At 41.6% G+C, this 12,859-nt stretch overlaps 1 protein-coding gene across 2 annotated transcripts in view; it reads right to left on the reverse strand.

Annotated features, from left to right (window-relative positions):
• Nucleotides 1-12,397, reverse strand: part of DNAH1 (dynein axonemal heavy chain 1) — a 115,364-nt gene extending 102,967 nt beyond the window's left edge. The window contains exons 1-3 of one of the 2 annotated variants that reach the window (XM_028718743.2): nt 12,148-12,395; nt 1,374-1,581; nt 314-386 (exon numbers count right to left, since the gene is read on the reverse strand). In XM_028718743.2, the coding sequence (XP_028574576.2) occupies nt 314-386; nt 1,374-1,565 (265 nt within the window). In that variant the 5' untranslated portion in view covers nt 1,566-1,581; nt 12,148-12,395. Of the gene's footprint in view, nt 1-313; nt 387-1,373; nt 1,582-12,147 lie in introns of both variants that reach the window. The other variant, XM_028718744.2, reaches the window with a different exon arrangement.
• Between the last annotated feature and the right edge of the window lie 462 nt (nt 12,398-12,859).

Here is a 12,859-nt window from a genome sequence, read left to right on the forward strand (position 1 = left end):
CAAAAGACGTTCTCCCCTCCCTTTCATTTTCAAGCTCCTTGAACAAGCCCAGCTATTGGGTCTTCTCAATTTTCTGATCCCTTCAGCATGGCTCCCACCCACTTGACTGGGGCACGGCTGCTAGTCCACTTGTCTGTAAATCCACAGATATTTATTCTGCCCTGACTTCACTTGACTGTTCTGTTCCTTTTGGCGCCGTCAATGATCGATCATACTCTTCAAAGTTCACATTACCCCCCAGTTACAGGAGCTTAACCTCCTTCCAATTTCCTAGGGAGTAAAGTGATGATAACAGCCTTTTCAGTGTGCTTACCTTTTGGCGTGTGATCCTCATGCTCTGACTGTTTCAGTAAGTCCCTGTATACATTCGGACCTGCACTCACATCCTGAAATTTAATATAAGGATTACAAAGAGACAGTACAGAAACACGTATAGAATTCGATGAGCAAACAAGAATGGGTCATATACAGAGAGAAAGAAAAGAAAAAGCAAGCTATGATCTGATGAGCTAATTTTCATAATAGCAATCAGACTGCAAAGAATGAGATATGACATATCATGGTACATCCAGTGGCTTGTGCAATTCCCTGAGATTCTCAACATTAATTAAAAGACAAACACATTCCCAGCCTCTACAGCTGAAGAGAAAATGTGTTAGTAGTTAAGGGTTAGGAAGCATAATAAATTTGGAGAGGCCTCCAGTAATCATCGAGTGGAATTCCTTCCCTCATCCTTGATAATATAAACCAGGGGTGTCCAACTTCCAAGAGACTGTGATCTAGTTACACTATAAATAAACTGGCAGTGATCTACCCATTGGATTGACCAGAGTTGTTGAGCTTTTTCTGGGGGGAGGACCAAAGTTGCTGAGCTTTTTTGGGGAGGGGTGAGCGATCAACCGGTTGGACAGGCCTGATATAAACCAATCTCCACTCATTTTTCTACAAGTCTCAACCCTCTTTTCCTGTTCTAGAAGAGAAAGAAAGAAAGAAATTGAAACTCTTTACCTTTTGAAAAAGCCAATAAACTGAAGCATGAGGGGTACCATTAAGGGAAAGCCATTTCACTTCCTAAAAGCACCTGAGATACTACAGAAAAGGACTTGCTATTTTCATGAAAATCACCCAACTCCTCAAAGCTCTAAAATGTATTAAGAGGAGAAATAAATAAAAATAATATTCCTACCTTCCTATGACATGAAAAATAGCATTAGAGGAAAGAAAGAGCAGAGATGGGGCAGAAAACAGAAATGGAACTTCAAAATATATTTTCTTAAAATACATTTATCTAACTCTCATTCTAACACCAGTTTGTGTCATTTATATTTCAACTGTCTACAGACCAATGATAGACAGAGGTTCTATTCACTTACCCCCAAGAGATCTAAAGCTCCTGGTGTAAGGACATCTGAGTAAAACCCCCTTTCTTTTATTGGTGGGTACTTCTTACTGCCCGACGAGGTTTTGCTGGTTCCCGGAAGGCTCTCTGAACCCTGGCTACTGGGGTAAGGGGGATAGGGACTCCTTCCCAATGACTCCGTCAGTTCCTTCTTGACTTTATCCATCCTGCTCTTTGATCTCCTAGAGGAGGGGTAGGAAGGAATTGTGAGGCTGTTCTTCACATCATAAAGAGTAAACAAATTATTAATAATAGCTCTGTATCCCAGAACTTCCAATTTTCAGGGCAACTTACTAATCAGATGAAGTAATGAAAAGGTTCATGTACATGCTACAAATCATGTTTAGTGCTTGAATTGCATAATGAAGGGTCTGTTGAAACTCGGAAGCCATGAACTCAACTCAGAACTGTCCACATCAGATCTCAGGTGGATGGGGGCTAGTTAATCAGAGATGTGATAATACACATAGAGATTCTCCTCTCCAGACCTGAAAAAGATTTTCGGGAGGGAACCACAGGCACTGTAAACTTAAACTGTAATAATGCAGAATATGGATGTAATCTGCCTGAAAAAGGTTCTCCCAACCAAGTCTAAAACTTTGGAGATTCACTGTGGCTCAAGCTCACTTTATAAATGCTAACCCAACTGAAAATCATCTCACACTTCAAAGCTTTGTCCTTGGTATGACCTGTATACCCCATTCATCTATTAAAGAGCTGTCCATTCTGAATCATCTAATCCATTTGACTCCAACAGTGGTCAACCAGATTTCTCCTAACAATCATATTAATCTGTCAAAATGCATGGCCGACATGCATCCAATTTGGAGTGAGACACACTTAAACCTGTTGAAATCAATTAGCTTAAGCCTGTTTCATAGAGCAGTCCTACTTTGGTTTGGGAAAGAGTGAAGCGGTTGTTTTACTGGCACATCCCAAGCCCTGCTGCTGGCTCATGCTGGCTTGGGCAGGTAGGGGCGATTCTGCTGATGGTATGGCTATGTCATCTCCAGGCTGGCATAGCTGAGGTGGCTCAAGCATGGGGGGCCCTTGGGGAATCCATGAGGCCTTGGATCTAAGAGATCCAAAGCCATTGGCACCAGGCGCCTGATGTATTTCACTTTTGACCTTTCTGCTTGCTACTGCCAATGAGAGACCTTTCCTCCCACTAGGGCACAGCTGAAGCTCTGCTGAAGAAAAATCTCTAGTCCCACCAGCAGCTCTTCTCCTCCCTTCTCTTTTAATGATCTGATGTATTTTATATTCTGTAATTTTCTTAATTTGTGGTTGGTGGACTGTAAATAAGCTATATTTGTATTTGTCTCATTGTACCCACCCATCAACATCTTAGGCTTAGGATTGTGCTGTATGTTGAATCTAGGCTATTTAAGCTTTGACCATAAGTCAGTAATTGTATTGTTACAATATTAAATGAGAAAGAAATACTTCCCATAATAAAATGGACCCCACAACATAATGGAATCAAATTATACCCAGATCTAACAAAAGACAAAACAAATAGACCTTTACAAAAAAAAAACTCTGGTTATCTTACCATCGCATAAACCATAAAGAACACTAGGATTCTTTAAAAAACAAAACTTCAGAATAGAATAAATGTGAAGTGTTTGGTTTCAGCTTCTTCACTAATTAAAATAAATTCAGAAAATGGCTGCAGGAGTCTTTTTGTTTAATTGTCTGGTTGTTCCTTTTTTCCTGGGTGATCTCCTCTCACAATTTCTATTCAGCTGTCAGGTTAAATGCAAGCACAAGCAATTATAATGAGCCTGGGTATCCAAGCTATATAAAGATACTTATGTAAATGAGGGTGTTAATTAAGGGCTGCCCTCAGCATTCTGGCAAGAGGCTACTGCAGTCTTTTGTTGTGCAAAATCTGGCCCCCAAAGCTATTCTTTATGTGCCCAGCCTAACCTCTCACAGCAAGATCTTTCCTGATTGGCTGCGACTACCACACATGGATGGCCGCAACATAGTGGGACGGCACCAGCGAATAAGGTTTGGTGATCAGTGACTGAGCAGATGCTGTCTCTTAATTATGAAGGTGAAATGGCAATAAAAACCAAGACACGAGCAAAATCTACATACCTTAGAGGGGTCAGCCTACTCTGTTTTGTGCTGGCTCAGCAAGTTAGCACTTTCATGAAGTAACTGCCACAATATACTTTTTCCTCTAAAGGGCCTTCTTAAAAAGTGGCTTTCTTTTCTAAGTTGTAGCCATAATAGTTCTCCTCCATTTAACAGAAAGAGAGCTGGCACAAGGCCTTCACAGTTTGAAAAACAACAACAACAAACAGAACACTCTTGAAATGTCATGTCATGGTTAGGAGAAGAAAAATGAGCACTTCCTGGTCTTTGGCATATTGCTTGTTAAAAGGGTGCAGAAGCACTGCTCTGTTGCAGGGGTACAGCACCAGAACAACCACTACTGAAACTAGATAAATACAGAAATAAATAATAATAATTGGCCTGGACATAGAAGGAGCAACTGTGCCTCTCTTCTCTAGTGATGCTTCAGTTGCAGGACTCCACGCCACCCTGCCTTAACAACAATGAACTAAAACGGGTAAGGGGATAATATTTTCCCAGCAGTGAGATATTTGGGCTTGAAATCTGGGAAGATGTAATTTACTTAAAGAAACTATTACGTAGGGTGGGAGTGGGTTTTCCCATGACAAATTTATAACAATTACGCATTAATTTATAACAATTATGCTTAAAAACAACAACTAATACTCAGGCCCTTATTTTTCAATTTTTAAACTAATGTTTCCCAAACTTCTAACCACTGAGGCTCCACTTATTTTCTGTATTAAAGTGGGAGAAATACTTTGCCTTAGATATGAAAATATGTAGTTTTAGCATATTAAAATATTAACTACACACAGGAAGCTGCTTTACTAAGCCAGGCGGTTGGCCATTAAACTACGTAATGTTTAGAAGATATCTGAAGGCAGTCCTGTATCAGGAAGTTTTTAATGTTTGATATTTTACTATGCTTTATTTATATATGTTGTAAGTCACCCAGAGTGGCTGAGGAAACCCAGCCAGATGGGCAGGGTATAAATAAGAAAATGATGATGATCATCATCATCTAGCTGAATATTGTCTACATTGACTGGAAGGGGCGCTCCATGGTTTCAGAGGAGTCTTTCCTAGCCCCACTTGCAGGGACTGGGCCTGAGACATTTTGCACACCACAGCTAAGCATTTCCACCTGAGTTGCTATTCTGCATGTGCCTCCAGTAGGAAACAACCATGGGCCACCACCTGAGGGTGGGTGACCCAGCCGCATCTCTGCATCAGGAGTGATCAGTTGATCCAGTTACACTTAGAGGTACACAGTATGGCAGCTACTGTTATACAGTAATCAGATCCGTCTAATGCACACATTGCTGCAGTATTCAACATCAAAATCTATAGTGTGTGTGTAGGTAAGATAGATATAGATAGATGATAGATAGATAGATAGATAGATAGATAGATAGATAGATAGATACCATGGTGTCAGACATGATGTACAGGCGTCCTGAAGCTACAGCCCTGCATGAGGTGTGAATTACTGCTTTTTGTCTCTGTGGGAAGTCAGCTCTGTAGCCTAATGACAATATCACCACAATTTGCTATTTCAGTACTGATCTAATCATATGTGAAAGAAATAGGGCAATCACACTTATGAATTTCTGCATATCCACTCCAGGCAGAATATGTGTGTTACAGAACCTGATTATCTTAAGGTCAATTTGGGGACCAACATATTCAGTCTTCTCAGTCTCATCTTTATGTATTGCGTCGGAACAACAATGTAAGCTAAAAGATATTTTGGTCCAAAGGACTGTGTTGGTTACTTGCCTATACAAAGAAAGAAAAGCAAAATAACAACAACTCTCAGGTTCTAATCTGTTCTTGACTTCTAATGCAGACTAAGAAGAATTTGAATCTGGACCAGGGAGGTAAAAGAATTACCATCCATTCTTAAATGCTGCACTGGGCCACCCTAAGGTGCTGCTGCACCCTGCAAATAAATTAATTGAGGAATGAAAGGCTCCTAAAACACCAGGTATTAGGTGATACACAACTGGGAAGGGACTGAAGCTCAGTTGCAGATGGAAGCTCACAGGTTCAGTCCCTGACATCTCCAGTTAAAAAAGGTTCAGGGTTATGTGAAAGACCCTTCTCTGCCTGAGACCCTGGATAGCCACTGTCATTACATTGTAGTAGACATCACTGTGCTAGATGAACAAATAGTCTGACCTGGAATAGGGCAGCTTTCTGTTATTCGCTGCTCTAGAAAGCCCTCTTCCAATCAGCTCCGTGTGATTCGATCAATCACTCCAGAAATAGAGATGCAACTAGGTCTTCTCAGTACATACACATTCAATGTAAAAGGCACATGAATAATCATCCATTTGATGATCTTCAAGAGCTCTGCAAGCATTTGATGTGGAAATATTCTCTTTGTGAAATTCATAATGTTTGAAGCAGCCCTTAAAACAGTAGAGGACATCTACATAATCGTTTATTATTTGGGGTTAAGGTGAGTCAGCCGTGGGACTAGGTCTCTGAACAATGGAGTACAGGGAAGTAAGGAGGGGTTGCATTTGCGCCGCTCTGTGACTGAAGTAGACTCACCCCCACAACCCTCTCTTTATAGCCAACCCAGCAAGTGCATGTTTAGCAAACAGACACACATCTGGTTTGGCCCTCACCTGGTGATTTCGTAGAGCTTAAAGACTAAAATCTTACTTAATTTGTATTTTATCTCTGGTTCTGCCATTTGTCAAGTCCCTCTGACTTTTTAAAGCCATCTGGAAAAAACGGTTTTTTAAATAATCTCTTTTATGAGTTGATTTGACATCTCATTTATATATCTATGTCCACAGTATGGGACAAAAACACAAATGAGGCAACCAAAATATAGGGCCACAGCTGGCAGAATCACAGTCTTCTATCATATAATGAGGAATTGGGGCTTATAGTTAGAAAATAGTTCAACAGAACTGATTTGAAACCTCTCAGTGTAGGAAATGTACAATTGATAATGGTTCATGCTGAATTTGGGAATGTACAGATAAGAAATTACTTATTTTGAATAAGCTGAACATTTGATAAGAGACTTCAGGATGTTGACAGGTGGTGTGATTTTTTTCTTTCATAGACTATGCTTTGGTGGTTTTTCTGGAAAGATTTATCGATTTGCACTGCAAGCTTTGGAAAATGGGCTGCTGTCTAGGTGAAAAAGAACATCTAATATTTGCTTTTGTCTAACAGTAGTAGTTATAGTAATACAAATGTCAAAAAACAATCACATTCAATTAACAAAAAACTTCATGGTTCAATATGTTGCATTAAGGGATGTGCATTCAAGCTCCAAAATGCTGGGAAATGGCAGCTTTTAAGGACACATTACCGTATTTCCCTGTGTATAAGACACCCGCTATTTTGGAGGACTAATTAAATTAAAGAGGGAGATTGCGCACAGTTGTTGAGCTTTTTTTGGGGGGGGGGGAATGCCTAAGAACTCTCACCCACCTGGACAACAATTCCTATCATACGCGACGCAGAAGCAACCTATCGTTTTACCGCTCGCAGACAGCACATGCCAATCATACGCCCAATTGCCACAGCAGTGGCCAACTGACAGCAGCCATTGCCACAGCCACCAATCACCCACACTAACGCCGGTGACAATATACTGCTCGCGGCAGCGAACAATCCAGCCTCCCCTCTCTGCACTACGATGTCTAAGATGAGCCCAATTTTTAAACGTTCTTTTCACATAATAAAAGTTCATCTTATACACAGAAAAGTACGGTATTTAGGCAATATGGATATGGCATGGTAAGCTATGCTGTGGTTAATTCAAGCTTCACCACTGCTTGGGGTACATACGCTGAGCAGGACAGAGCTGAAGTCCACTGACAGTCGTGAGGGACGGGGAGTGAGCAATTCACCTGTGCATTATGGATTCAACTGAATCTCAACCGCTGGGCAGCTGGTACAGTCATCGGCACTTCGCTGGAGTTCTGTGCAATCACCAAAATCTATCCACCAATTAAAATAAGCTCCTGCTCGGTATGCTGATCAAAGGAATGCCCATCTGTCAGATGCACAGGAGGAAGTACTCATACTAAGTCTTGACTATTGTGAAATTGGCACAGTCTTTTCCAGAGTACAGGAAAAGAAAACCTGGCTTGAAAATAATTTACCAAACACCTATTTATTTAACTCTTGAGAATCTGCTCACGAAACCAGCTATGTAGAATGAGGTTTTAAAAAAGAAAAACAAAACAGAGTGAGTAAGCCCAAGGGTTGTATCTAAAGTAGTGATATGTCATGGTCTCATTAGAAGAATAATTTCCACTTGCGCAATGTGACTCCCCTCTCCTTCCTCCCATGCACCCCTTAAATCTGTTCTAGGGGTTTCCCCAGAGACCCTAGAGCAGATCTGGGGAGGGTGTGGGGCATGCGTGGGGGAAGTCCTTGATGTAGGGTTGCCACCACAGCTGTTAATCAAGATCTGCTGATCTTTTTGTTTTGTTTTGTTTTGTTTTGATGGAGCCAGTGCCAGTTAAGATGTGGCAACCCTGCTGCAATCATGATTTTTGAATCCTTGTGAAATCTGCTCCTTCATCAAAGTCCTAAGCCAAAGTTCTCCTTACTCAAGGAAAAAGTTGTTGGCTTCTTTATTGTGCTGAGCAATTCTCTTAATAGAAGGGGTGGAAAATAAGAGTTCCTTTCTATTGGTCAACAAATATTAGTTCTTCTTCACATGTGTCATTCTATTGCTTATAAGAATTTCATGCAGTTGAGCTTCAAAACTGATAATGAATATATTGTTGTACACTGGCTTTTTATATGTGGGTGGCTTCTAATTATAATATTTTATATGATTGGGCTGCATAATTTTATTTTACACCCAAATCATTTAGTTTTCCTCCATCGCCAAAGAAGAAGGTCAAAGAGTAATCTTTTCCTTACTTAAAGCAGGTTAGTAAATGCTTCCATATTTTATGAAATAAACTATTATCTTATTCAGGGAAAATTTGTTTTTAAAACATTTCACTGACACTAATATTTGCTACTATTGCTGATCATCCATACATTGCAGAAACAAAAACATTCATCTAGATACACCACAAGTTCTTCAACGTCTCAAAAGCATATTTTCTGGATAAGTCTGCAACATTATTCAAGGCAAGGACTGTGTAATGGTACCATGCTATAATAGAAATGCTGACACAATATAAATCACGTGTGCCATGATGACAATATCAATTCCTCAGTCAAAGCCACAATTACATATCCAAGACATTGAATAACCACTCATTTTTCTTACTCTCTGGATGAGCTTTTGATGCTGTAGCTTCAACTCTTTGATTCAACATTTCAGCCAAATGGGCTAGGAAAACCATTGCTTTTTAAAATAGGGTTCAAAATGACTCAATTGTTTTAACAAGCAAAGAAAAAAATACTTTTAAAAAGCAATCCAAATAACAATAAAAGGCTGAAAGGAGAAACATCAGATTGGCTGACAGATAAATATTTGAGGGAGAATAATATGCTCTGTCTGCTTATGCATTCCTAGTGCCCCATTCATCAGGGGAATAAGCAAGAAGTGGTTGATTTTTTAAAAAAACCCAAACCTCTGTGCCTACAACTCCAAATCCTGGTTCTAAATAACATAAACTATTGTGCTAAAGCTCCTGTGATATCACAGAAGATGGTATTTCCCCAAAAGCTAGCCTTAAATATGCTTGAAAGAATATGTGAAAGTGGCATCTAGCTTCCCTTTGAGAACCAAGGAGCACAAAGGTTTTCTCTAAATATAAGCCATGCATGGCTGAATGTTCCAGGATTCAATCTCAGAACATGTTTTAATGTCAGGGTTTAGTCCAAGGATACAGAAAGTTGCCACAGTGTGGCTTAAAGATATGCCGAGTGAGTTTCTGTCAGTCCTGAGTAACTTGCAACCAGTCCCAAAACATTTGGAATTTGAGAAAATAGCTTTTAGGTGGTACTGAACCCTGAAAACTCTTCTCTCAGATACTATGGACTATGAATTCATACACTTATGGTAAAAGATAAAGCATAAATGTTCTGAAACAAAAGCAGGTCCCTGAAGAACCAATACCAATAATTGCATAGATCCCCCTGTCAATATTACCTTTTCAATGAATCAAACATGTCCATACAGATGTGCAGGGGATTAAGGCAGGGTCAATATAGGCAAAAATAACACTGAACTGTAAGCATGAAAACCTGCTGTCAAAAAGTCCTTCCACTTTTCATTCCTAGAGCAAAAACTAAAACAAAAAAATTGCCAGGAAAATTGTAGTTTATACTCTAGGTATGAGAAACCTAATGAAGGAAGCATAAGAAACAAGCCAAATAAGAAAACAGAATCCCAACATATTATTAACAAACAAACAAAAATAGGATAAATATCACAGGAATGTTTTATCTTTTGTAGTATCTTTATATCTTATATCTCCAATTAATGCCATTTTAAAGAATTTATGATAGCATTATGATGATAATATGGTCTAAGAACAATATTAGTACAAGAACAGTGCAACTTTCTCCTGTCCCTTTGGGAGTGCTGAAAAAGGCACAAAAATACATGTACAGCACAAATCTATGCAAGGTTACTCAGAACTGTCCCACTGAGCTCAATGTAGCTCACTCCCAGGAAAGTGGGCATGATTGCAGCCTCATTAAGTAGTTATAGACGTATGATTGAATCTCCTATTAAATCAGTGAATATAAAACCATATTTGATTCTAGAGAACCTCATCTAAGTCTTAAACCAATATAGTCTGTTGAAATTTTAAGTACTAACAGAAGGCACTCTATATGAAGAAAAAGTTCATATTTAACTGTGTAATCTTTGCTCACAAACTGTTTTAAAGCTTCAAGTGAATTAAAAAAGTATTTCCCACATCCTAAAGTATGCTACTACAGTGCTTTGACAACTTCTCTGTTATAAAAGACTGACCATCATTGGTCCAGTTCCTCCAGCCACTGGAAGAGACTTCCCAACCATCTGATCTGACTTAGGAAGCATTTCGCCTAATGAACTCTTTCAGGTGCCACCCTTTCATGAAAATGAAACAATAACACAAAATCTTCCAGGAAAATGATGCCACAACTACCAGAGGAAGCTTAGCTCAATGTCCTATGGCGTGGAGTTTCTGCCCACTGTAATACGTTAAAATACAGGATTCTGACATTTAATTTAAAGGGAGCTTGGACTGTTTCATTACAGTATTTCATAGAATCATAGAATTGTAGAGTTGGAAGGGACCACAAGGGTCATCTAGTCCAACCCCATGATGCAGGAATCTTTTGCCCAAAGATGGAAAACTGCATGGTGAGATTAAAGTAAAACCCAGCCATTTCACTGGCTAAGATAGGCCAAATCAAAGGCACACTGTATCCTTGCTGAAATACACCTAGGTGTTTATTACAATAGTGTGATGACTTCAGAAACTTCCCTAGGAGGATCTTTCAGAGGCCCAGGAATGCCCTTGCTGGCCAAGTCAGGTTATGTAACTACAGCATCTTCTGACCAACACATTAGGTTGTAATGGCTCAGCAAATGGATCAGGACCTGTCCTGCTTTCCAGCTCTGGCTGGGTAAATCAGAGAAACATACAAAAGAGGCCTGCTGCATCAGGCCAATGGCCCATCCATTGCAGCATCCTGTTCTGTCACAGAGGCCAACCTAGATGCCCATTGGAAGCCCTCAAGCAATGTTCCCCCCAGTGTAGCAATGTTTCCCCCCCAGCTTGAATAGGCACCAACTCCTATTGGCCAAGGGGGTCTTCAGTCCACCCCAATAAAATATTTGAGGGGGCTGTCCCCCCTCATTACCATTCAAATGGTGTGTGTGCACCACATTGTGATTGATTATGCATAGGGCTGCCATGCGTCCAGATCTTCAAAGGTGGAAATGATGTCTGGGGGGAACTTTGGGGTCAACAATTGGGCTCAACAGCTGCACTCTTCCTAACTTTTGGGGGTGTCTTGGTTTTTACTTTTTGAAATATGGCAACCCTAATTATGCAAGGGGGCGTGCTGTGGGTTAAACCACAGAGCCTAGGACTTGCTGATCAGATGGTCTGCAGTTCGAATCCCTGCAATGGGGTGAGCTCCCATTGCTCGGTCCCTGCTCCTGCCAACCTAGCAGTTCGAAAGCACGTCAAAGTGCAAGTAGATGAATAGGTAAGGTAAATGGCGTTTCCGTGCGCTGCTCTGGTTCGCCAGAAGCGGCTTAGTCATGCTGGCCACATGACCTGGAAGCTGTACACCGGCTCCCTTGGCCAATAAAGCGAGATGAGCGCCGCAACCCCAGAGTCGTTCACAACTGGACCTAATGGTCAGGGGTCCCTTTACCTTTAATTATGCAAGGTGGAGCTTACCTGCCCCCCATATTTTATTCAAATTGGCACCCCTGCCAGCTTGTGATTCCAAGCAAATGCCTCCAGAAGCACAGAGGCTGGGGGGAAGCAGGTGCTTCAGCAATGAAGAGCATGAGAAGAGCCGGCCAACTTGGGCCCACCCGCCAACTCAGGTGCCGGCGGGACACTTGCAAGCAGGACCCCAGAGCCAAAGCGCGCTCCCTTCTGTGCCTTCCCACCCTTGTTATCCCCGTCCGCCACCCATCCCATTTGGGACCTCCCCCCAGGCCGCCCATTTCCCCCCAGTAAGCGCGCAGGTGTACGCACCAACCTGCCCGGCCTCCCCCTCTTCCTGCGCCGGGAAACCGCTTTGGTCTCCAGGCCACAGACGCCGGGGACGGTTGCTAAGGGGACCGAACCATTCCGGACCGCTGCGGGGAGACACGCAGCTGCCTCTTTACCCCAAGCAAGCAGCCTTCTTTGATACTCCCTAGATTTCCACCCCCCTTCCTCGTCTGACTTCTTCTCGGCATCTCACTTGGCTGCATTCGTCTCTTCCTCCCGCTAGTCTCTCTCCGCGCGCCGCCCCCCACAACCGAGAATTTGGTTGTTCCCGTAGTGAGCCAACACGCGTCGGCTGCTCAGAGAGGAGAGAGGGAAAAGTTTCCTTTAGTCGGCCGGAAGGTCGCTTGGCTGCCCCGTAGTCTCGAGCCAGTAGTGGGGCGATGAGCAGTGAGGAACCATACGCTTCGTCCGGTTAGGGAGGTGGATGCTTGTGTATATAAAGAAGCATAAGCACAGCTAGATGGTGAAATGAGCAAAGTGCACTGAATTCGGGGAAAATCGGAGGAGTTATGTGTGTCCAAGATAACAGTGCGCAGAAGCCCAGGCAAAACCCAGCTGGAAGTGTTTTTGCTTGAAATAAGTGGCTATGTTTCTAAGCAAGATGCCTTGTCTCCACAATGCTGCAAAGTTGTCTCCCATTTTTGTTACTGCTATTATTCTTATTATTAATTAAATTTGTAGATCTCAGGTGGGT

Source organism: Podarcis muralis, chromosome 2 (assembly GCF_964188315.1).
Source record: "Podarcis muralis chromosome 2, rPodMur119.hap1.1, whole genome shotgun sequence".
Taxonomy (NCBI): domain Eukaryota; kingdom Metazoa; phylum Chordata; class Lepidosauria; order Squamata; family Lacertidae; genus Podarcis; species Podarcis muralis.